Source organism: Cetorhinus maximus, chromosome 11 (genome assembly GCF_964194155.1).
Source record: "Cetorhinus maximus chromosome 11, sCetMax3.hap1.1, whole genome shotgun sequence".
NCBI lineage: Eukaryota > Metazoa > Chordata > Chondrichthyes > Lamniformes > Cetorhinidae > Cetorhinus > Cetorhinus maximus.
Window position 1 is genome coordinate 15,325,620 of NC_135889.1, and position 21,144 is coordinate 15,346,763.

The 21,144-nt window shown below is 47.2% G+C and overlaps 1 protein-coding gene across 2 annotated transcripts in view; it reads left to right on the plus strand.

Annotated features, from left to right (window-relative positions):
• The window catches only part of LOC144686410 (fibronectin-like), a 95,444-nt gene that overhangs the window by 53,826 nt on the left and 20,474 nt on the right, over positions 1–21,144 (plus strand). For both annotated transcript variants that reach the window (XM_078551565.1, XM_078551566.1), the window contains exons 24-33: positions 285–476; positions 3,378–3,560; positions 4,638–4,727; positions 9,202–9,468; positions 10,429–10,545; positions 11,811–11,975; positions 13,871–14,026; positions 15,100–15,213; positions 16,329–16,598; positions 17,926–18,113. In XM_078551565.1, coding sequence (XP_078407691.1) covers positions 285–476; positions 3,378–3,560; positions 4,638–4,727; positions 9,202–9,468; positions 10,429–10,545; positions 11,811–11,975; positions 13,871–14,026; positions 15,100–15,213; positions 16,329–16,598; positions 17,926–18,113 — 1,742 coding nt within the window. The remainder of the gene's footprint in view (positions 1–284; positions 477–3,377; positions 3,561–4,637; positions 4,728–9,201; positions 9,469–10,428; positions 10,546–11,810; positions 11,976–13,870; positions 14,027–15,099; positions 15,214–16,328; positions 16,599–17,925; positions 18,114–21,144) is intronic.

The following is a 21,144-nucleotide window of genomic DNA, read 5'->3' on the forward strand; positions in this document are numbered from 1 at the left end:
TGTCATAGCTACCACAGTGTTTGCACAGAAAGGTGCTCCTAGATAAATATTCCAGAGAATGTAAGTTCAAATCCCACCGAGGCAGTTTGAGAATTTGAAATCAGATTTTAAAAAATTACTGGCAACAGGAAGAGTGAGCAAGAAGCTGTCAAATTGTGACTGAAGCTCATAAGCACATGTTTCTCCTGTTTATGAAGTATTTCGTAAACAGCGCGAAGATAATGCTTCCATTTTGACAGCAATTCTTTTGTGTGTGTGTGTGTACTTGTGTGTTTACTGTTCAGGTATCACTGGCTACCGAGTGACCTCTGTCCCAAGAAAAGGCCAAGGGGGCAGTGTGCTGGAGGAATTTGTTGTACCTGGACAGACTTCCTGGACCCCGGAGAAGCTGAGTCCTGGCGTCGAATACGATGTCAACATTTACACCATCAAGAATGGCAAGGAAAGCCTTCCAGTAACTATGGTGATAACCCAAGGTAATTGAGAGCAACCGGGCGGCCATGATGGTTTGGCAACCATGACAGTTATTGTGTTTTTTCTAACATAGGTATAAGGACTGAGACTGAGACACACCAAGAACGTGCACAGGAAGCCTTTACCTTAGCTACTGAACCTTCACACTTGCTTTCTCTCAATGTCACATTTGAAGCACTTTATTTTCATGCTTAAAATGCAGATGCCAACACCACAAAATGGCTTCCGTTAAAGAGAGCTGCACTTCTTTTATTTGCTTCAGTTTAAAAACAAAATCCATTGTAGCGTGCTCTGCCTTTCACTAACTTTGATCATTCAGTAATTGAAAGCTTTTCATTACTGGTTGTAAAGGTGATATGAGAAAGATTCTGAGTTTATGTCGGTATTTCAAACAGGGGTTAAACAGGGGATAGAAAAGGCAAACGTGTTAACCGAAACCTTGACAGGCTGACAAAGGCCCCAGGCTTGAGTTCAGAGTGTGTATTGGGTCAGGTGACCTCGCCTGTCAGAGAACCAGTTAATGCCCGCAGCCCACGCAGCAAGTAGACGCAAAATGGTCAGTTTTCCCTGCAGTTTGGCCACCCTTGCTGGAAGTGCAGATCAGAAAGGGCAATGTCTTGAGGTGGGGGGAGGGACAGCAGAGGGGGCAGGGACTGAATGAGAAGAACAAAATGGCCTCCCAGCACGCAGTGTGTCAAGGCCTGCATGTTGCCGAAGCAACCAGCGCTGTTGGCGCTGCACCCCAAAGGCCTTCAGGCAAAGAGGGAAGGATAGAAATTCTAAATTTATAAACACAAAAATTAATATTTTTTAAATACAATACCAAAACCTTGCACTGTTGGATATTTTGCGTAATAAAGAGGGCTTGTATTCCACCAGCATAACAATTAAGAGAGGAAGCCATTACATATCACCTTTTGAATGCTTGCGACTTTTGCAGTTAAATCATCTTTTTAGAACAAAATCATGCTGTTCCATTTTTAGTTTTCTTCCTTTTTTTTTTGCACCTTTAACGCTGCCTTGTTGCCCTTTGACTAACTAGAAATCCCCCAACTCACTGACCTCACCTTCGTTGACGTAAGCGACACGACCATCGGCCTGAGATGGACGCCGCTTAACTATTCGGCCATTACTGGCTACCGCATCACGGTCATAGCGGCGGGGGAGTCCGTTCCCATTTTCGAAGACTTTGTCAGCTCATCGACGGGATACTATACTGTGCAAGGCCTGGAGCCCGGGATAGATTACGACATCAGTGTTATCACCCTGATAGAGGGTGGCGAGAGTATTGCGACCACTCGAAAGCAGCAAACCGGTGAATTTTTTTTTTCAGCTCGTTTTTTTCCTCCTCTGATACTTCCGCCCGCACTCAGCGCTACACGCTTTTCCGGAAGTCGGCGGCCTGTCTCGTCTCAGTGAGCTCTCGCCAACCTGTTTGCCAACTGAATGCATGCAGTACTGGGCGGTTTTGTCTCTCTCCCCTCCCCCACCCCACCCCCAGGTGTGCATGTGATGAGTTTGAGCCTGTGATTGATGTCAGCTGGGAATGGTGCATGCTGGGAATGGCGTCCATGACAGTGGCCCCAAAACACGAGGGCATAACTTTCAAACCAGAGCTGGGTGATGATGTCAGAATGCGGTTCCTCTCACAAAGGCTGGTGGAAACCTGGAGCTCTCTTCCCAGAAAAGCTGGATTTCAGTTGAAAGTTTCTAAACTGAGATTACTATGTTTTTGGTAGGCTTGGGTATTGATGGATACGGAATTAAGGTGGGTAAATGGAGTTAAGATATAAGAGCACCCATGTTGTAATTGAACTGCAGAACCATCAGGAAGGGCTGAATGGCGTATTCCTGTTGCTATGTTCCCTTTTAATCGAAAGCTGTTAAAAATTTAATTTTGGGATCTATCAAGACAAGAGTTTTCAGGTTGCCTCCCCCTTCCCAGGTGAATCCCTAGGTGTCAGGCGTTGGTAGCATTCTCACATCTGAGGCAGAAGACTTTGGGTTCAAGTCCCACTCTGGAGCACCAAATTGAGTGCTGCGTTCTTGAGGGTGTCACCTTTCGGATGAGACATTGAATCAAGGCCTCATCTTACCCTGTCTGGAGAATGTAAAAAAATAAATCCCATGGCGCTATTTCAAATGAGAGCAGGGGAGTTTTCCCCAGGGTCTTGAGGCAATATTCATCCCTCAACCATCGTCACTAAAACAAAAGTAGGTTGTCTGGCCATTGCTGTTTGTGGGATCCTGCTGTGCACAAATTGGCTGTTGCGTTCCCTACGTTGCAACAGCTTCCCAATGTGATCTAATTGGCTGCAAAGTGCTTTGGGGTGTCCTGAGGTGGTGAATGGTACTATATAAATGCAAGTTCAATCCCTGTGCCGAGGTAGATTGGAATAGGTCTGGCTACTTCCAAGTGAAGATGCCCAAGTGGGATGCCCAAGTGGGGGAGATTGGAATCTTACTGCAGAACACCTGATGCTTAATCTTGTCTTTCCTGTTTATTCGGCAATCCCAGACCTGGATAGTGGGGAAGGAGGCAGCCCATTTATAATGGAATAGGGAAATCAGTTGAGAGGATGTGAACTCACGAATGCAGAAGGGTCAAGAGATTGAGAGCAAACTTTAGCTCCTTTCTCTGAAAGCCTGCTTCCGTATGGGGTATTTAGTAATGAAACATCCCCTGCCCCGACCTTGGGACCTGATGTCCCAGTTTCAAGTACAGGAGAGGGTCAACAGTGAATGTGTCAAGTGTTTGGAAGTATGTGCGTGTGTGTGTGTGTGCGTGCATGCAGTCCCGACCATCCAACCTCTAATGCATGGGGCCTGTGTCTGTGCGGTTCCACTGTTCAATCCACACCAAGAGCTGACAATGACCGACATCTTTTCATTTCCTCTCCTAGCGGTCCCGCCTCCCACCAGACTGCGCTTCAACAATATCGGGGAGGACACCATGAGGATCAGCTGGTCCCCACCCACCTCTGTCGATCTCAGCAACTTCCTCGTGCGCTACAGCCCAGTGAGAGATGAGGAGGGCACCACCAATCTCACCATCGCACCTTCCAGCAACATGGTCCTACTGACAAGTAAGGGCAGTGGCTGTGGAAACACATGCTTGTGTGTGTGTGTGTGTGTGTGTGTTGTGTGTGTGCAATTTGTGTGCTTGCGTGTGTCGTTGAGTCTAACCTTTGCTCGGTGTTGTTCTTCAAGGACTGTGAGGCAATGCCTCGTATTGGGACATTGGCCTATTTGTCGGTTCCTTTGTAAGTGGCCTTGTTCTGCCCCTGCAGTGTGGTGACAAACCCTCCTCCTAGCAACCAGCCCATGACCCCAATTCATGACTCTGCCACTGGGATCCAGTCACTTCCAGGGGAATGTGATCCAATGAGAAAAGGCTTGCTTGGCCCACCTGTCTCACTCCGACCACAGCCCTCATTGTGGACTTGGCCCAATCTGTGAATTTCCTGAAGGAAGTTCTTCATTCTGAGACCTCCGTATTCCATCCTGGCCTGCAGGCTGACACTGTCACCGCAGGCCTGCCTGCCTCTCCAGCATGCCCAGTAGCACTGGGACCTACCATGTCCACTGGACCAGTCCATTCCTCAAACTTCCCATCCCACTTCAGCTGCCTAATGAAGCAGTTCATTAGCATTGGCATCAGCTCCCTTTGCTGGGAGCCTGGCCCAAGCAATCACCCCCACCCCTGCCCTCACCCACCCCCTGCCTGTCCACCTATTACCCGAGTGGGACACGAGGTATTTGCGGGCTTGTTCCCGCCACCTCTGGTCTTGGCCACTGCCTGCTTAACAGTGTTGCCGTCAGCACCCTTTAAGCTAGGAAGAGTGGGTGGGGGGGATAATTGATCTTTGAGAGATGATAAGATGGGCCACTCACTGTGGTCAAAAAGCTGGCCAACACTTTCTACACTTAGCATGCGGTAATGACACTTGGCGGGCTTGTTATGCAACACTAAAATAAGCAGATGCCTTTGGGAGAGGAGAGTGTGGGTCTCACTCAGTCAACCCCCCCTTTCTGTCCAGGGACTTTGTTAGTGCTGTTTCCCGATGCTATAGGATCGAATGACTTGGTCTGTATTTTTATCCTTTAATTGGTTTGCTTCGGGTGTGGCCTACATTTTCATCTAATCTGTGGCTGTTCCTCAGAGCTCCAGCCTGGTACAGAATACCAGGTGAAGGTGTACTCTGTGATCGATGAGAGGGAGAGCACTCCACTGGTTGGAAGACAACGAACAGGTAACTATCAACGCGTGGCGCTGGTGGAGCCCGGGCACACTGCTCTCGCTGGGTAACTGAGTTTGTGGGAATGGGGAGACGGTGGCTCATTGATGCCTCGTTCTCCGCTCAATTAATCAATTAGTCTGTGGAGGAGGGGAGGTGCGGGGTGTGGGGTGGTGTCAGGCAATTTTTAACTCAACCTGCCTGATTCCCACAGTGAAAAGGTTGGAAGATTGTGGGTGATATAATTGAGGAGTTTAAAATGATTATAGGGTTTAATAGGGGCGGGCGATAAATGCTGGCCCAGCCAGCGAAGCCCACATCCCCCGAATTAATTTTACAAAAAATAGGGTAGATGAGGAGAAATGACAGGACTTGTATCCTTTATCCGAAGCCCTCGGACCCATTGCATTTTGGATTTCAGATCATTTTGGTTTTCGGACGCTGCATGTTAACTTGCTGAGCTAGCTAGAGTCTAAGTGCAATGGCTAGAAAAGGAAGCTAAATACAGGGTAACTAATAAGCTTCTTTTGGACATGTTCACCACACAAATCGCAAGGTAAACAGTGCAGACAAACAACAAGACTTCCCACGCTAAAGGTCGATGAGGTTCAAAAAACGTTCGGTTTTTGGACGTGTTTGGTTTTCAGATTTGCAGATACAGAATACTGGAGCTGTGTTTCCTCTCATGCGACAGTCCAGAACAAAGGAACACAACCTTAAAATTAGAGGCAGGCTCTTCAGGGGTGATGTCAGGAATCACTTCTTCACTCAAAGGGTAGTGGAAATCTGGAACTCTCTCCCTCAGAAAGCAGAGGTGGGGGGCGCAGGTGTCAATTGAAAAATTTCAAAAGTGGGAATGATCGATTTTGGTTTGGTAGGAGTATTAAGAGATATGGAACCAAGGCAGGTCGATGGAGTTAAGATACAGATCGGTCATGATCTCATTGAATGTTGGAACAGCTCAAGGGGCTGAGTGGTCTCCTCCTTCTGGTCCTGTGTCCCCCTCGCCTTCTGCACTTGCAAACATGTCACCACCACCCTTTGCTCTGTGTTGACTTCACAGTCAAAAGACAGCAAGCAGCATTTGACCTGTGGTCATGACTTTCTGCACCATGTGTATAGATCCTGGTGTGTGGTCTACCAGCTTTATGTACCTTGTGGCAAAACTGCACAGCGATAGATATCATGCAATGGGTTCCCTTTCCTTTACAGAAAAAAAATAGAAAGCTATCCTAGAATTAAGCAAAGATGCAGGCCATTTGGCCCAACCGGTCAGTGCTGGTGTTTATCCTCCTCACAAGCCTTCTCTCATTCACCTTCATTTTACCCTCTCAGCTCACCCTTTTCCTTTCTCCCTCATATGCTTGCTTCCTATGCAAGGCATCGATGCTATTCACCTCACCCACTCCATGTGATAGTGAGTTCCACATTCTCACCACTCCTGATAAGAAGTTTCTCCCTATTAGATGTATTAGTGGCTATTTTATATTTACGGCCCTAGTTTTGGACTCCCCACCAGTGGAAACATATTCTCTACATCTATCAAACCCTTTCATAATTTTAAAGATCCCTATCAGGTCATGCGTCAGGCTTCTCTTTTCTAGAGAAAAGGGCCCCAAACTGTTCAGCCTTTCCGGATAGTTATAACCCCTCTAATCTTTTTTCCACCTTTTCCAGTGCCTTTCTATCCTTTTTATAGTATGGAGGCTAGAACAAGTGCTCCGATTTACGGTAGAATCATCAGCCACACTCCCAGAGCCAGTAAGACTTTCCTGTCAGCTTTACTCACCCACTGAGAACACTTAATTCCCCTTGAGTGAGGATGCTGAGAGACATGAACATTTAATCCAGTATGTCTCTCACCGAGGAACAAATGGACAATCTGAGATGGAATTGTTCCAGAGTCTGAGCTGGAGAGCAGCTCCACATTAGCCTGTAGTTTGCTCCAAGTGAATCGTTAGCGCACCCTACTGAGCTCAGACTGAACTGCACCCGCAGGGGGATTTGTCTTTGAGCAGAAGAGGGACTCGTACCAGAGTTGAGACTTCCTGCTAATAATCCACTCGATCACTACAAAGATGGGTGTTGCGCCAGTCTGACAATTGGACCAATTGTTTTATTTTTTTTATGTAACTATTATTTTGTAACTACCCTAAGCTAATGTTGACGACATTCATGCAGAATATTCCTTCAACCAGAACCGTATGGTATTGACAACAGAAAAACAGGCCGGTGGTTAATGCTAGTGTTAATGCGCCCTGTATATCAGCTGAAAATTGAGGCTGGGCGTGAAACGACCCTTAAGTGGTCATTAATTGGCCATATAAGGGCCTCAATTGGGCCAAGGCTGGAACGGCCGGCCTAGGCCTCGACCATCCCAGTGTAAAATTGCGGAGAGGCCGGTGGGGGGGTGGGGGGAGCCCGGTGACAAGGCCATCCGAGAAATTTTACGGCTACCACTCCGCCTACAAACCCACAGGCGGGGGACGTAAAATTGGGCCCATAACATCTCTGCTTTCAATTCTATCCCTCGAGAAATCAACCCCAGAGTCTCCTCTACTTGTTTAATGTCCTCTTTTAACCTGCGCTGCTACTTCTCTGTGATTTGTGTATAGGTGCACCCAGATTCCTCTGCTCCTCGAACCCATTTTAGTTCCAAGAAATAGATGGCCTCCTTATTTTGCCCACCAAAATATAACACCGTACACTTCTCACTTGGAGGTCTTGTGGCACAGTGGTTAGCGTCTCCGCTTTTTGCGTCAGACATTCAAGTCCCACCCCAGGACTTGATGGCTGCAGGAGGTGTATTCAAAATATGGCTAACCAGGATGAGTATCAGCATGCAAGTGCTCCGACACACCAAGGACAGGTAGTTGGAGTAGGAAAGATTCCTGGTCAGCCATGTGATGGAAAGCATGTTGGAGCCTCAATCACTCATCGCTGTCCATAGCTCCAGACCACATGTAACACACCGCATGCTTAACTATGTTGAAGTTGATTTGCTGATACACGCCCATTCTTCAAGTTTGTTAATATCTTCAGTATTTTTGTCACCCTCCTCCTCTGTGTTAACTACAGGCCACCCAATTTGGTTTGTTCACAAATTTTGAAATTGTGCTCACAATTCCCGTGTCCAAATCATTTGTCTAAATGGTGAACAACAGTGACCCCAGCACTAATTTGTGTGGGACCTCTCACCTTCTGCCAGTCTGAGTAAATACCTTTGCCCCCTTACTCTCTGCATTGTGGTTTGTAACCAGGTGTCGAGTGTTATATAGAGCTATATGGAGTTTGTGGCACAGAAACGAGTCGACTGGTCTATACCATTTCTTGATGCTAGGACATGAGACTTTTACACTCCACAGAAGCCATGGCACTTTTAATGTCTTGCTAACTAGATGCCACTGCTAATATTGCACCGAGCCCAGTGTGACTAATGTCCCATAAGCTCTTTGTGTGAGACTCCAAGTGAAAGATGTGAACCCATCAGTACGCCATCCCAGTGCCGTACAGCTTAAACCTCTGACAACAATGTACAGACGGCAAGCCTGATGAGCTGTAACGTCTGTGGCTGCAAGTTTGAAGATTATAGCTGATCTGTGTGCTACCTCCATCCACCCACCTTGGTTTCCTGACCCGCAATAGCCCTTCCTAACAAGGGTTGTTTTCAGTTTGATTGGCGGCACCGTAACACCTCAGTGAAATCCTGTCCTCCGTTCTCTCTGTGGTGTGCGGTGTCACATAGCACCAGTGCCAACAAGGACCTCGCCTTCATACCACGCCAGTCAGGAAAACATGGAGAGAGTTGCCCGCCTGTTTTAAAATTGCCAATGATGTGCCCGAGATCTCCTGATTTGGTAATGGGGGGAGGGGGAGTCCGAGCTAAGAACTCTACCTGGGCTTTTCTGCCTGCTTCTCTCATCTAATGCAGACCATGTAAGGAGGTAACAATTATTCTTATTGACTGACACGGGATGAGACATTTCTTTGTAACTGAATCTGTTCTTGAATGGCATAAAATTTTAAATTTTGCTTTGTGTGGAGGCACAGTTAAGTGAGGGTAGTTTTTTTTTTCCTGTTGATCTGATTTGTGGCTCAATGGGTTGCATGCTTAGCTCTGAGTCAAGCAGTTGTGGGTTCAAATCCCACTCCAGGGACTTACGCAAAAATTCTAGGTCTACGCACCCAGAGCCGTTCTGTGCTGCCTTTTGAGATCAGGCATTAAACCCCATCTGCCCCCGCGGGTGAAAAAATAAACACCAATATTTATGCCTCGACCAACAACATTGAAACAGGTTATTGCCTCCTTATCATGTTACAGTTTTGGGATCTTGCTGTGTACAAGTTGGCTGCTGCATTTCAACAGCAACTACCCTTCAAAATTGTATTTCATTGGCCGCGGAGCACGTTGGGACGCTTTTGAGTTTGTAAGGGCGCTATAGAAACGCATAAGATCTTTGACAGACATGTGCCCGTTGTTTGCACCCAGGCATCGACACACCAACTGGCATCGACTTCTCTGGTATAACGGCGACCTCTTTCACCGTGCACTGGCTGCCCAGCAAAGCCACGGTTACTGGATACAGGGTGCGACATCACCTCACCAATGGGGCCAATCCTAGGGACGAGCGGGTGCCGTCCTCACGCACCTCTCTCCAGCTGACCAACCTGGTGCCCGCCTCGGAGTACATCATCAGCATCTCCGCGTTCAACGGCAGACGGGAGAGCTTGCCCCTGGTTGGCCAGCAGTCCACATGTAAGTGAGTTCTCAAACTGGCCGCAATCTTCTAGACAAAAGAAGGCAAACAAAACCAAACTCCCGCTGGGTGGTGCTTAGTGAAGGCGGATTTGTACAGAACCATGTGATGCCTCCTGTGGTCAGATAGCTGGCCCCAGCTCCTGACCACTGGGCAGTGACCATGGCTGGGTCAGGGTTTCAATGTGGTTGTGTGAAGCTGATCCACACCCTGTCACCAACTGGTGGCACCCACTGGAAGGTGTGCATGCCGATGCTGGGTGAAGGAGGGTTCAGGTGGGGATGTGTGAAGCTTCCTGCAGTTGAATAGCTGGTCCCATAGTGCACTTGGGCACAGAGCTGGGCTATGTTAGAACCGTAAGCCATCGATGCCTCTTAACAGAATGGTTAATACAGAGAGGAAAACAGAAAATTCACCAAAACCTTCCTGTTTTGTGTGTAAGGTATTAAAATTTTGTGTACAGCCTCCATTTCCTGTAAGGATCATCCTAACTTCCTGTCCCACTTTACGGACATGGTGAACAATACTGCAGGCAATTGGCTAATTTTACATATTTAAAAAGATTCAGTCATCCTCTATGTTGGAAAAGTCACGTTATGGACTATACTTGTTCCGCATGATCTCATCACCTGAGGGAGTGGGAGAGGAATTTTCCAGAGTATTTTTTCTCTTATTGTCCCTGTATTTTTCTCTGCTTCTTTTTACCTCTCCCAGATGATCTGACTGTGAGAGTTGGTGGAGGTGGTGGGGGGGGGTTGGTGTTGGGTGGAGTGGGGTTAGGAAGTATTCAGTCATGATGCTCCATTCATCATGGTGTGGGGCAAGCCCGATTTGGCATGTAGTCTTCCCCTGCCTGTTCTTTTTTATTGTTGGAAAATGACTGCCTAGTAACATTAACTCGACTGAATTCTTTACCCTCTTTTCCAACCCCCCCCCACCACCGCACCTACCCTGCCCAGACTCGGATTCCCCGACTGATCTGGAGTTCACCCGGTCCACTCCCACGAGTCTGAACGTCAGGTGGAAACCACCGCCTGTGACTGTTAAATTTTACCGCATCGCATACGGAAAGTCAGGTAGGCCTTGGTTCACTGCCTTTGCATGGCCGCTGCATGAGCCCTCAACGAGCTGTCAGCATGAATCCCAATTGTTGCAGTGGGATCAAACTTGGGGTCAATCTGGTACCTTCCTTCTTACAGCGCCGTTGAGCTCTAGTGTGATCCCATTTGGAGAAGGGTGTTCAGACCTAGCCACCGCACCTTAGGCAGGATAAATTAGCCTTGGAGAAAGTACAGTGTAGATTGCTGGAATGATATTTGGACTCCCAAGGGTTAAATTGCATGAATGGAGTGCAAAAAAATAGAGCTGTATTCCTGGAATTTAGAAGATTAAGAAGTGATTTGAGCACAGTTTTCAAGATATTATGGGGTACTGATAGGGTAGATTGGGAGAAACAATTTCTCCTGGTCAGAGAGTCTAGGAATGGTGGGGGCATAACCTAAAAATTAGAGCTAAACTCCTCAGGAGTGAAGCTAGGTTACAGCACACCAGAATGGTACCCAGGCTGAAACTATGGTAGCAACTGGTAGAATAAGGACCAAAGTTAACATGCTCTAGAGGTTCAGAGGGAACTTGCATGGGCCTAGATATTGAGGATCAATCCTGTTGCAATGCATGCACCCCTTGGGGCCTGTGGCAGGCCCAAAGAGATTGCTTCCCCACCCTCAGTTGGAGCTTGCAGCAAGATTGGCCAGCTAGTCTGCAGGATGAGCAGGTTGGTGGGATACAGGAGGTAATTGACAAGGGGGGTGCAAGCATTGACTGGCAGAGGCCTGTAACTTTAACCTGGAGCCCAGAGGAGCAAGTCATTAAACTTCCAATTCAACCATCTGGGCAGAGCTGGTCCCTTGGGCAGAGCTGGTCCCTTGGACAGCTAAAGAAACTGAACCTAGGCATGCACGTTAAGTCCCACATTCATGTGCAGATTAACCAGGCAAAAGTAGGCCCAAAACAGGCTTTTGGCCTCTCATGTGCAGTGAGCCCGGCACTTATTTCAGGCATATTCCTGGGCGCCTATTGAGCAGCTGTGATGAAGATGGTGGGCAGCGTGCCAGAAGTGGGCCTTGTGGTGCCTATTTGATGCCTGTCAGATGGGCATGGCACCACCGAGTTTCTAGGCCCTCATGTTGACTTCAGGAAAACATGTGAAATCAGTAAATGTACCACGTTTAGTTCTGCAGCATATCCCACAATGCCTTTTTTATGTGATTTAAGTCTCCTGCCACCATAGTGACCACGCAACCTTTTCCTTTTGACCACCTCCCCCCGGATTTCCTCACAGGAGGCCGCAGCCCGGTGAAGGAGATAACCGTTCCAGGCGGTGAGTCCACCGCCACCATACCCAACCTGCATCCAGGCACAGAATACACCGTAACCGTGTACGCTGTCACTGGCCGGGGAGACAGCCCGGCAACCAGCAAGCCTGTCGTGGCTTCTGAGAAGACAGGTAAGGGGGTTGCGGGGGAGGGGAGGGGTTGCAAAGCGAGAAGCGCGAGCTGGTAATTGTTTGCCTGACGTGTCGAGTTGCATTCAAAGTGTTGGATTTTCACGGAATTGTCGAATCATACAGCCCAGAGGGAGGCCTGTCAGCCCACCGTGCTTCTCTGAAAAGAGCTACCCATCTCCCTGCTCTTTCCCCAGAGCCCTACAAAGTTTTTTTTTGTTGCAGCATTTATCCAATTCCCTTTTGAAAGTCACGATTGAATCTGCTTCCACCGCCCTTTCAGGCCCTGCATTCCAAGTCACAACTCACTGCGGTTAAAAAAAAATCTCATCTCTTCTCCCCCTGGTCCTTTTGCGAGTTGCCGTAAATCTGTGTCCTCTCGTGACAGAGCTGTCATTCCAGTGGCCGAACTGGAAGCACCCCAGTGGGAAGTGTACCTGGATAAGTTTAACAAGCTGGTTGTGCTTTGGGTCATTCTTAATTACATGCAGTGACACCACACTGTGGCCTGGGACTGAGTGGTACCTGGGTCTTATCAGCTTGCTTTCCACCTCCTTGATTTGATCCAGGTTTGGGTCTGAACCAAGCTGGCATGGATGCTTGCTGAAAGGATCCTCCAAGAAGATGAGACTAGAGAGTCCGGGTCCCAGCTGCTAGCAATCGTTGGCCTCCCGTAAAACAGACCTGGCATTCCTGCTTCCAAAGTGCAGCCACCAGGTATTAGTGTGGAAATCAGGGGGAGTCTCACTGCAGAGATCATGGGGAGTCTTGATTGTTGAGGAGTTCCATTGTCTCATTTGCCTCGACCCATGACCCCATGTATAATATACACCACACCACTCGCTCTTTACGAGGAACAAATGTATTGAGGAACTTTGTGCTGTGTTGGGCCCTACCTCAATACTCTCTGTGGAGCTTCACCAGGATGGTGCAGGGAATAAAATAGTTAAATCATGAGGACAGATTGCATGGATGAGGCTTGCATTCTATATATATATATATATACACACAAGATGAAAGGGTGATCTAACTGAATTGTTAAAAGAATTTAATGGGATTGATAGAGGGAAAACTATTTCCTGTGTTGGGAGAGTCTGGAATAAGGGGCATAACCTTAAAACTTTCGATGGTTCAGGGGTGATGTTCAGAAGCTCTTCTTCACACAAAGGGTAGAGGAAATCTGGGGCTCTCCTCGAACACTGATGCAGAGGGTCAGCTGAAAATTTCAAAACGGAGATAGTTAGATTTTGGTTGACTTAGGGATATGGAACCATGGTGGGCAAATGGATTTGAAATAATGATCCAAATGACTAGTGGAACAGGTTTGAGGGGCTGAATGTCCTCCCCTGATGATCACATCAGAAATGCTGCTAGTGTATAGCTTCCATTTACTAACTTTGTGCTTGTCAAGACGAGGAGGCTGCGAAGCTGGGGGAATGAAATCGCTTTCCAGGTCTCCCTACAGCACTGGCAGGTAAGCTTGCTGGCAGAGTGAAGCTGCCTCAGCTTAACCAAGCCTCGGGCCTACAGGGCTCCAGGCGCACTTCCATCAGAAGCCAGCTGGGAGTATAGTCAACCACACTCAATTCTTTGTCAAAATAAAAGTCGAGCCTGTGCTGTAAATCAAGAGCATTGCTGGCCACTGCTGGGATTTAAATAGCAAAGCACAGTGGCATATAGGGCTCATGTCCTAAGCTTGCCAGCTCTCTCCTGTGCCACACATGCAATTTCTTAACAGCCAGGAAGAGAAAACGCAAATCTCGGAAGGGACTAGTAGGCGAGTTGCCCTCGCAGAGAGACAGTATGGACATGACGGGGCTGAACGGTTTCCTCCTGCAGGTGTTCCGCGGTTCTAAGTTTGGAGTTCCATCTTTTCTACTTCCCCTCTCTTTTTCCAGAGATTGACACTCCGACTTTGCTGAAGGTGAAAGAAGCAAGTGACAACAGCCTGACCATTAGCTGGCAACCTTCCACTGCCCCGGTGACCGGTTATAGGGTCACCAGTACCCCGAAGAGCGGCAAGGGTCCAGTTATAACTCGCGTCGTCCCGGCAGGTCAGTCGCCAGAAATACACACAGTGGTGGGTGGGTCTTCGGCTAGTGGGACAAGGCCTTCAGTTGGCAATAGGTAATATTGTAATACTACCATGGACTAATTAACTACATTGAGGCTTTTATTTAAAGCTGGCTATTTATTACTAAAATGCTCTATCAGACTCTGGCAAGAGTCAGGCCTTCAGAAGGGGAGGGCGGGCAGTTGGGATGGGACTTTTTTCTTTGCCACGGTGAGGACAAGCTAATCTGTAGCACAAGAGCGCGGAGCAATAGGGTAATGGTGCCATCTCAGTGAGTGCTTGCAGGCTGGTTACGGAAATACCAGCGGGTGATCTGACCCTACAGTTGACGGGGTACTTATTGCTGCTGGGGTCCGGGGGGTTGTATTTACTGACTGGAGCCTTGCTCAGCTGACACTGCCAATCTGACTTGCCATGCCAGAGAGAGCTGGAGAACCCCAGCCGATCATTCTCCGGAACTCCTCAGCTGTTCTACATGTTTCTCATCGCCAGCTGGGGGAGGGGTTAGTCCCTCCGTTTCAAAGACTCGGGGGACTCTGTAGAAGGAGCCCAGTCAGTCAGAAATTGGGCACCATGTTGGCAGCCATTTAACCAGAGCCGGGGTTGCCAAGCACTGGCCTGGACTCACCAGGAATGAAAAGATTCCTCTCCTAGGGTCCAGGCATAACCTTGAGAAAAATGTCTTCAGACACTGAATTATCAGTTACAAAAATATTGAAACTGGGAAAGAAGCTGTTTGACTGGGTGGGGCGGTTGAAGACAGGATGTCATGTGATGAACCCTCCAGAATATGTCCCACCAGATTTAACACTGCTTTATATGGCATTTCCTCACAGAAAGGGATTAATGTGGGACTCTTTTTAAATGATCCATGGCGGGAGATGTGGGCGGGAACGGGATTTGAATCTGGAAACCCGGCCAAAACTCCAAAGCCTTAAACAAGTTCCGGTCTATCCGAGAGTTGAATACATGGGATGGCGACACCAAGGTATTTGAATATGGCGGCAGGAGAAAGACAGGAAAATCAACCTCTGCCTGTCATTTTTTTTTTAGGTGAAACTCAACTGACCATCAACGGCTTGGAGCCAACGATCGAGTACATGGTCAGTGTGTACGCCCAAGGAGAGCATGGAGAGAGCGCAGCGCTCACTGAAACGGCAGTCACATGTATGTATTTTGTAACACATGCATGGTGGCAACCCCACACTGTCCAAACCCCCTGTCCGTTGCCTGGGACACTTTCCAGTTAGCCCCCCCCCACCCCCCCCGCCAAGTTTGAAAAGGACATGGATGTGGCGGTAGATTTAAAATCACAGGCAGGCTTGAGGCCTACCCAGATCCTGGTGGACCACTTTGGCAGGCGGGCGTTCTCTTTGGCCACTTGAACCCCCGTTGCCTTCTTATCATTTGAGCAGCAATGATGGACTTGTGTGGAAGGGTTAACACTCAGGCTCCCAGCAAGCAGCTGCACCCAAGGGGAACGTGAGCTGGAGAAACCGGGCCTGCCGTGTTGAAGCCTTGGTCTTCGACATGCGCTCCCTTTGAGTGAAGCTGCTTGTTGGCGGTCTGAAATGACCCCAGCCCCCGACTGGGTATGCGGAAATCAGACATTGACTAACAGTTGTAAGAGCCTTTCCCTTTTTCAGTCCCTTACATTTGGGAAGGAGTCCCAGTGCTTGAGCACCTGCCCATTGGTTCAAAGTTAAAATGAAGTGCTGCATCGGAAGCAGTTTTATAACCTAACAGATTGATTGTTTTTTTGCTTTGTTTAGATGAAGCCTCGCCCTCCCCTTCCCCTGCTCTCTGTCAAGTCCCAGTGTCTGCTGTCTGAATGAAATGGAAAATCAATGTCCTCATTTTCCATTGATTAGTCTTTGATAAAGCACAGTGAGCCGTATATAGCCTCACTATATCAGATAGCCACTCTTGTTGACCCTTCAAAGCTGATGGATATGTAAATGCGCTATGCCGTGCTGTACTTGTGTAATCTCAAGTAAAACGTTAAGGCTTTGCAAAGGGAGAAAAAAAAGTATGGGAACGGTTTGCAAGCGGTCTCTGCCTATCGAGCGCTGAAAGGGTTCGTGAAGACTTTGACTCAAATCCACGCTTGCAAATAACTTCTTGTTGCTCTCCCGATGGCCCTCTTCATCGCCCGACGATTCCGCGCCGTGTCAAACCGTTCCCGAGCACCCTGCGACTGGGGCCAGCCGGTCAGGAGGAGATGCTTAACTTTTTTTCTGTTTGTTCTGTGTGTTGCTTCGCCCTGTTTCTTCAACCGACAGCCATCGACCACCCAACGGGGCTGACATTCACGGACGTCGAGGTGGATTCCATCCGGCTGGCGTGGCAGAGGCCTGAGGGGCAGGTCACCGCATACAGAGTGATCTACCACAGCCCCGAGGATGGGTTCCATGAGCTCAGGCCCAGCCCACACTCAGACGACGATTCTGCCGAGCTGATCGGCTTGCGGCCGGGAACAGAGTACACAGTGAAGGTGTACGCCCTGTATGATGACCAGGAGAGCCCCCCTTTGATAGGCACAAAGAGCACAGGCAAGTGGCTGCAGCTGAGCCTCCCTCAACGCACAGAGGCCGTGAGTAACGATACCACAAAGTCCCGGCCTGAATGGAATTGATTGGGCGATTCTTCCCGTCAATCACACCCAGAGATCGCACTGCTGTAACTGACTGGAATTGATTGCATGCACACAATGTGTATTATGAAGCTATCCTCCACTCACTGCATTTTGCTGGCGTACTAATCCTGCTATTATCGGGAGACTTTGCTGTTGTTTCAGTCGTGAGCTCTTTGATTGTAGAAGCTGCTTAAATGAACTTCTGTTTGCTGTAAATGGTTTCCATACCCACTCACTTTCCATTTGGCCTAGGAGTTGTCTTAGTTGCAGGTTTTCTGGAGAGTGACGGTCTAAACTCAAGGAGCTTGACTTCTAAGCAAACTCAGTTGTTTTATCCAACAGAATGGCTCACTAGACCACTTCAAAAAGGTCAGTTAGATGTCAACCATGTTGGCATAGGACTGGAGTCACATATAGACCCAGGTTGGGTAAGGACAGCAGGTTTCCTTCCCTAAAGGGCAGTTAATGAACCAGTTAGGTTTGTAATGATAATCCAACAGCATTCCCTGATACTAGCTTTCTCCTTCCAGATTTTTAAAAATTTGATCTAAAGTCTCAGACTCTGGACTGTTCATCCAGGCCCCTGAAGTTGATACTAAAGAAAGCCTGCCATAGTGTAATGCAGGGGATTGATTTACTATTGGCCCATTTCTTACCCCTTCACCTCTTTCACACTAGCCTTTCTTTCTAAGGAGATCAGGGAGCTAACTCCAGCTACTGTTCAAGCACAGGGTTCTTTAGCCGCTCACTGAGAACCAGGCCAAGGACTGGTCCAATCTCAGGTCAGAAAGTACCATTACAGACTTCTTCTCGAAGCAGTCTCAGCTAGATGCAGGTGGAGTCCTTCTGGCGTAAGCATGGCTCAGTTGACAGCACTCGTCCTTCTGAGTCAGGGGCTGGTGGGTTCAAGCCCCCACTTCAAGAACAAAATCTAGATTGACACTTAGGATGGCTGAGGGAATGCTGCACTGCCAGAGGTGCTGTCTCTAAATCAAGACTCTGTCTCCACTCTGAGAGAGACCTAAAAGTCCCATTTCACTATTTCAAAGACTGGGAAGTTCTCCCCGATGTCCTTGCTGATGTTTATCCCTCGATCAACATCACAGAAACAGATCATCTGGTCATTATCATGTTGCTGTATGTAGGAGCTTGCTGTGTGCAAATTGGCTGCTGCATTTCCTACATCACAACAATGACTACACTTTCTTTCATCCTTTCATTCTGTCAATTTCATTGCCTTTCAGCTGTGGCACCCCCGCGTGACCTGGAATTCGTTCAAGTGACCCCAACAAGCATGACCATTAGCTGGCATGCACCTGATGCTAAGCTGACTGGCTACCGTGTGCTAGTGAAACCGAGGGAGAAGGAAGGCCCGAGCAAGGAGCTGAGTCTGGGCCCAGAGAACACCAGCGCCACAGTCTCTGGTCTCATGGTGAGTCTTCCTCTTCCACTGCAAAAACCTTTTCAACTTTTGCGGCTAACAAGTATTGTTCCTTAAAATTAGCACTGGGCCATTCAGGAGTGACATCAGGAAGCACGACACAACATGAGAAGATGAATAGAAGTAGGAGTAGGCCATTCAGCCCCTCGAGCCTGCTCTGCCTTTCAACAAGATTATGACTGATCTTCTGTCTCAGCTGCATCTTCCCGCTCTATCTCCTTGGTCTACAAAGTCTACCAATCTCTCAATATACTCAGTAACAGAGCTTCCGCAGCCCTCTGGGTTAGAGAGTTCCAAAGATTCCCAACTCTTTGGGTGAAGAATTTTCTCCAGCATCTCAGCCCTTAATGGCTGACCCCTCATGTTGAGACTGTGGCTCCATGTTGTAGATTCCCCTGCTGGGGAGACACCTCGCAGCATCAATGCAGTCAAGCTCCTCAAGACTTTTGCATGTATCAATGAAATCACCTCTCATTCCTCTAAATTCTAGAGAATATAAACCTAGTATACTCAAACCCTCCTCATAGGATATTCCTGATACCCCAGGAATCAGTCTTGTCAACCTTCCCTCTAAGGGAAGTATATCCTTCCTTAGGTAAGGAGACCAAAACTCCAGTAGTCCAGGTGTGGTCTCACCAAGGCCCTTTACAATTGCAGCAAGGCTTCTTTATTCTTATACTCTAATCCTTTCATAATAAATACCATTTGCTTTCCTAATTGTTTGCCATTCTTGCATGTTAACTTTCTGTGATTCACAAGGACACCCAGACCTTACTGATTACCAAATTTTCCCAACTCCTCACTGTTTAAAACGTAGTTTGCTTTTGTATTTGCCCACAAAGCGGATAACTTTGAACTTACCACATTATACTCCATCTGCCACATTCTTGCCCATTCACTTAACCTGTCTGTATCTCCCTTTATGTCCTTCTCACATCTTACTTTCCCATGTAGCTTTGTATTGCCAGCAAATTTGGATACATTATGCTTGGCCCCTTCATCTAAGTCATTGAAAATATCCCATTTATTCCTACTCTCTGTTTTCTATCCATTAACCAATTACCCAGTCCAATTTGTGTGGCACCTTATCGAATGCCGTTTGAAAATCCATTACATCACAACCCTGGTTCCCCTTTACCCATCTGACTAGTTACATCTTATTAAAACTCTTAAACGATTTGTCAAACTCTTTCGTAAATCCATGTTGACTCTGCCCAATTGTATTATGATTTCCTAAGTGCCCTGATACCATGTCCAGATAATAGATTCTAAAACAAAAACTGGAAAAACTCAGCAGGTCTGACAGCATCTGTGGAGAGAGAGACAGAGATAACGTTTTGAGACCGTATCTTCTGAAGAGTCTGAAGAGTCATACGGACTCTAATGTTATCTCTGTCTCTCTCTCCGTGGATGCTGTCAGACCTGCTGAGTTTTTCCAGCAATTTTTGATTTCATTTCAGATTTCCAGCATCCACAGTAATTTGCCTTTATAATAGATTCTAACATTCTTCCCACCACTCTATTCTTTTCCTGATAACTATTTTATAATTCCCTGTTTCCTCTCTTCCTCCTTTTTTGAATAGTGGAGTTACATTTGCTTCCAAAGGAATTCTGGAAGACTAAAACTAATTAATCCACTACCTCTGTTGCCACCTCTTTTAAAACCCTAGGATGTAGATCATTTGGCCCAAGGGAATTGCCAGCTTTTAGTTCTGTTAATTTCTCTAGTACTATTTCAATTCTCATATTAATTCCTTTTTAAGTTCCTCATTCTCACTAGACCCTCGGTCCCCCACTATTTCTGGAATATGTAGCCAAGTCTGTCACGAAGACAGATATAAAATATTTGTATGCCTGTGCCATTTCCCTGATTCTGCATTATAACTTACCCTGTCTCTGCCTCTAAGGGACCCATGTTTATTTTCAATAATCTCTTCCTTTTTTCATACCTATATAAACTTTTACAATCTATTTTTGTTCCTTAATAATTCTCTCATCTTATTTTCTGTGCTTGATCAATTTCTGCAGTCATCCTTTGCTGCATACTAAAATCACCCTTCATCCTCAGACTTACTACTCTTTCCACATTATAAGCCTCTTCCTTTAATCTCATGCTATCTTTAATTTCTCCTGTTAGACATGCTTGGAGCACTTTTCCTGTGGGTCTTTATTCCTTAAGGGAATATTTAAGAGTTATGAATTATGAATTTATTCTTTAAATAGTTGCCATAAAGGTAAATGTTCACACAAAGTGGGGATCTGAAACTCTCCCTCCAAAACGCTGCTGAGGGTGAGGCTCAGTTGATAAATTTCAAAGCAGAGGTTGATAAGATTTTCATTTGCCTCTCTCTTACCTCTTTCCTCCTCCAATACGCTCCTTCCTTTACGATTTTGGTCATATGCTTTAACATCCCCTGTGACTCGATATGAAATTTCTCTAAAGCGCCGCTGGGACGTTTTATGACATTAAAGGCGCTTTATAAAGACAAGCATTTGTTGTTATATTAATAGTTATGGAATCATTTAGGAATCCAACGAGTGCTTGAGTTAAAATAGAGATTGCTCATTACAGATTTAATGGAAAGGCTCGCAGGGCTTACCCCTGTTACTATGCCCCAAAATTTTAAATGACAAAAATTCTTGACCGAGCTTCTCTAGAAAAGGAAAGGCTGAGGGGTGACCCAATGAGGTCGCTAAAATTATGAAGTGGTTTGATCAGGTTGCCGTGGGGATGCTAGTTTTACTTGTGGTGGGGGCAGAGGGAGTCCAAAGCTAGGGGTCACAGATAAAAGGTAGTCACTAAATAAATCCAGTAGGGAGTTCAAGAGAAAGTCCTTTGCCCAGAAGGTGATGAGAAAGTGGAACTCACTACCACATGGAGTGGCTGAGGGGAACAGCAGGGATGCATTTAGGGGGAAGCTAGGTAAGTGCGTGAGGGAGAAAGGAATAGAAGGATACGCTCATAAGGTGAGATGATGAAGGGTGGGCAGAGGTTCATGTGGAGGATAGACCAGTTGGGGTG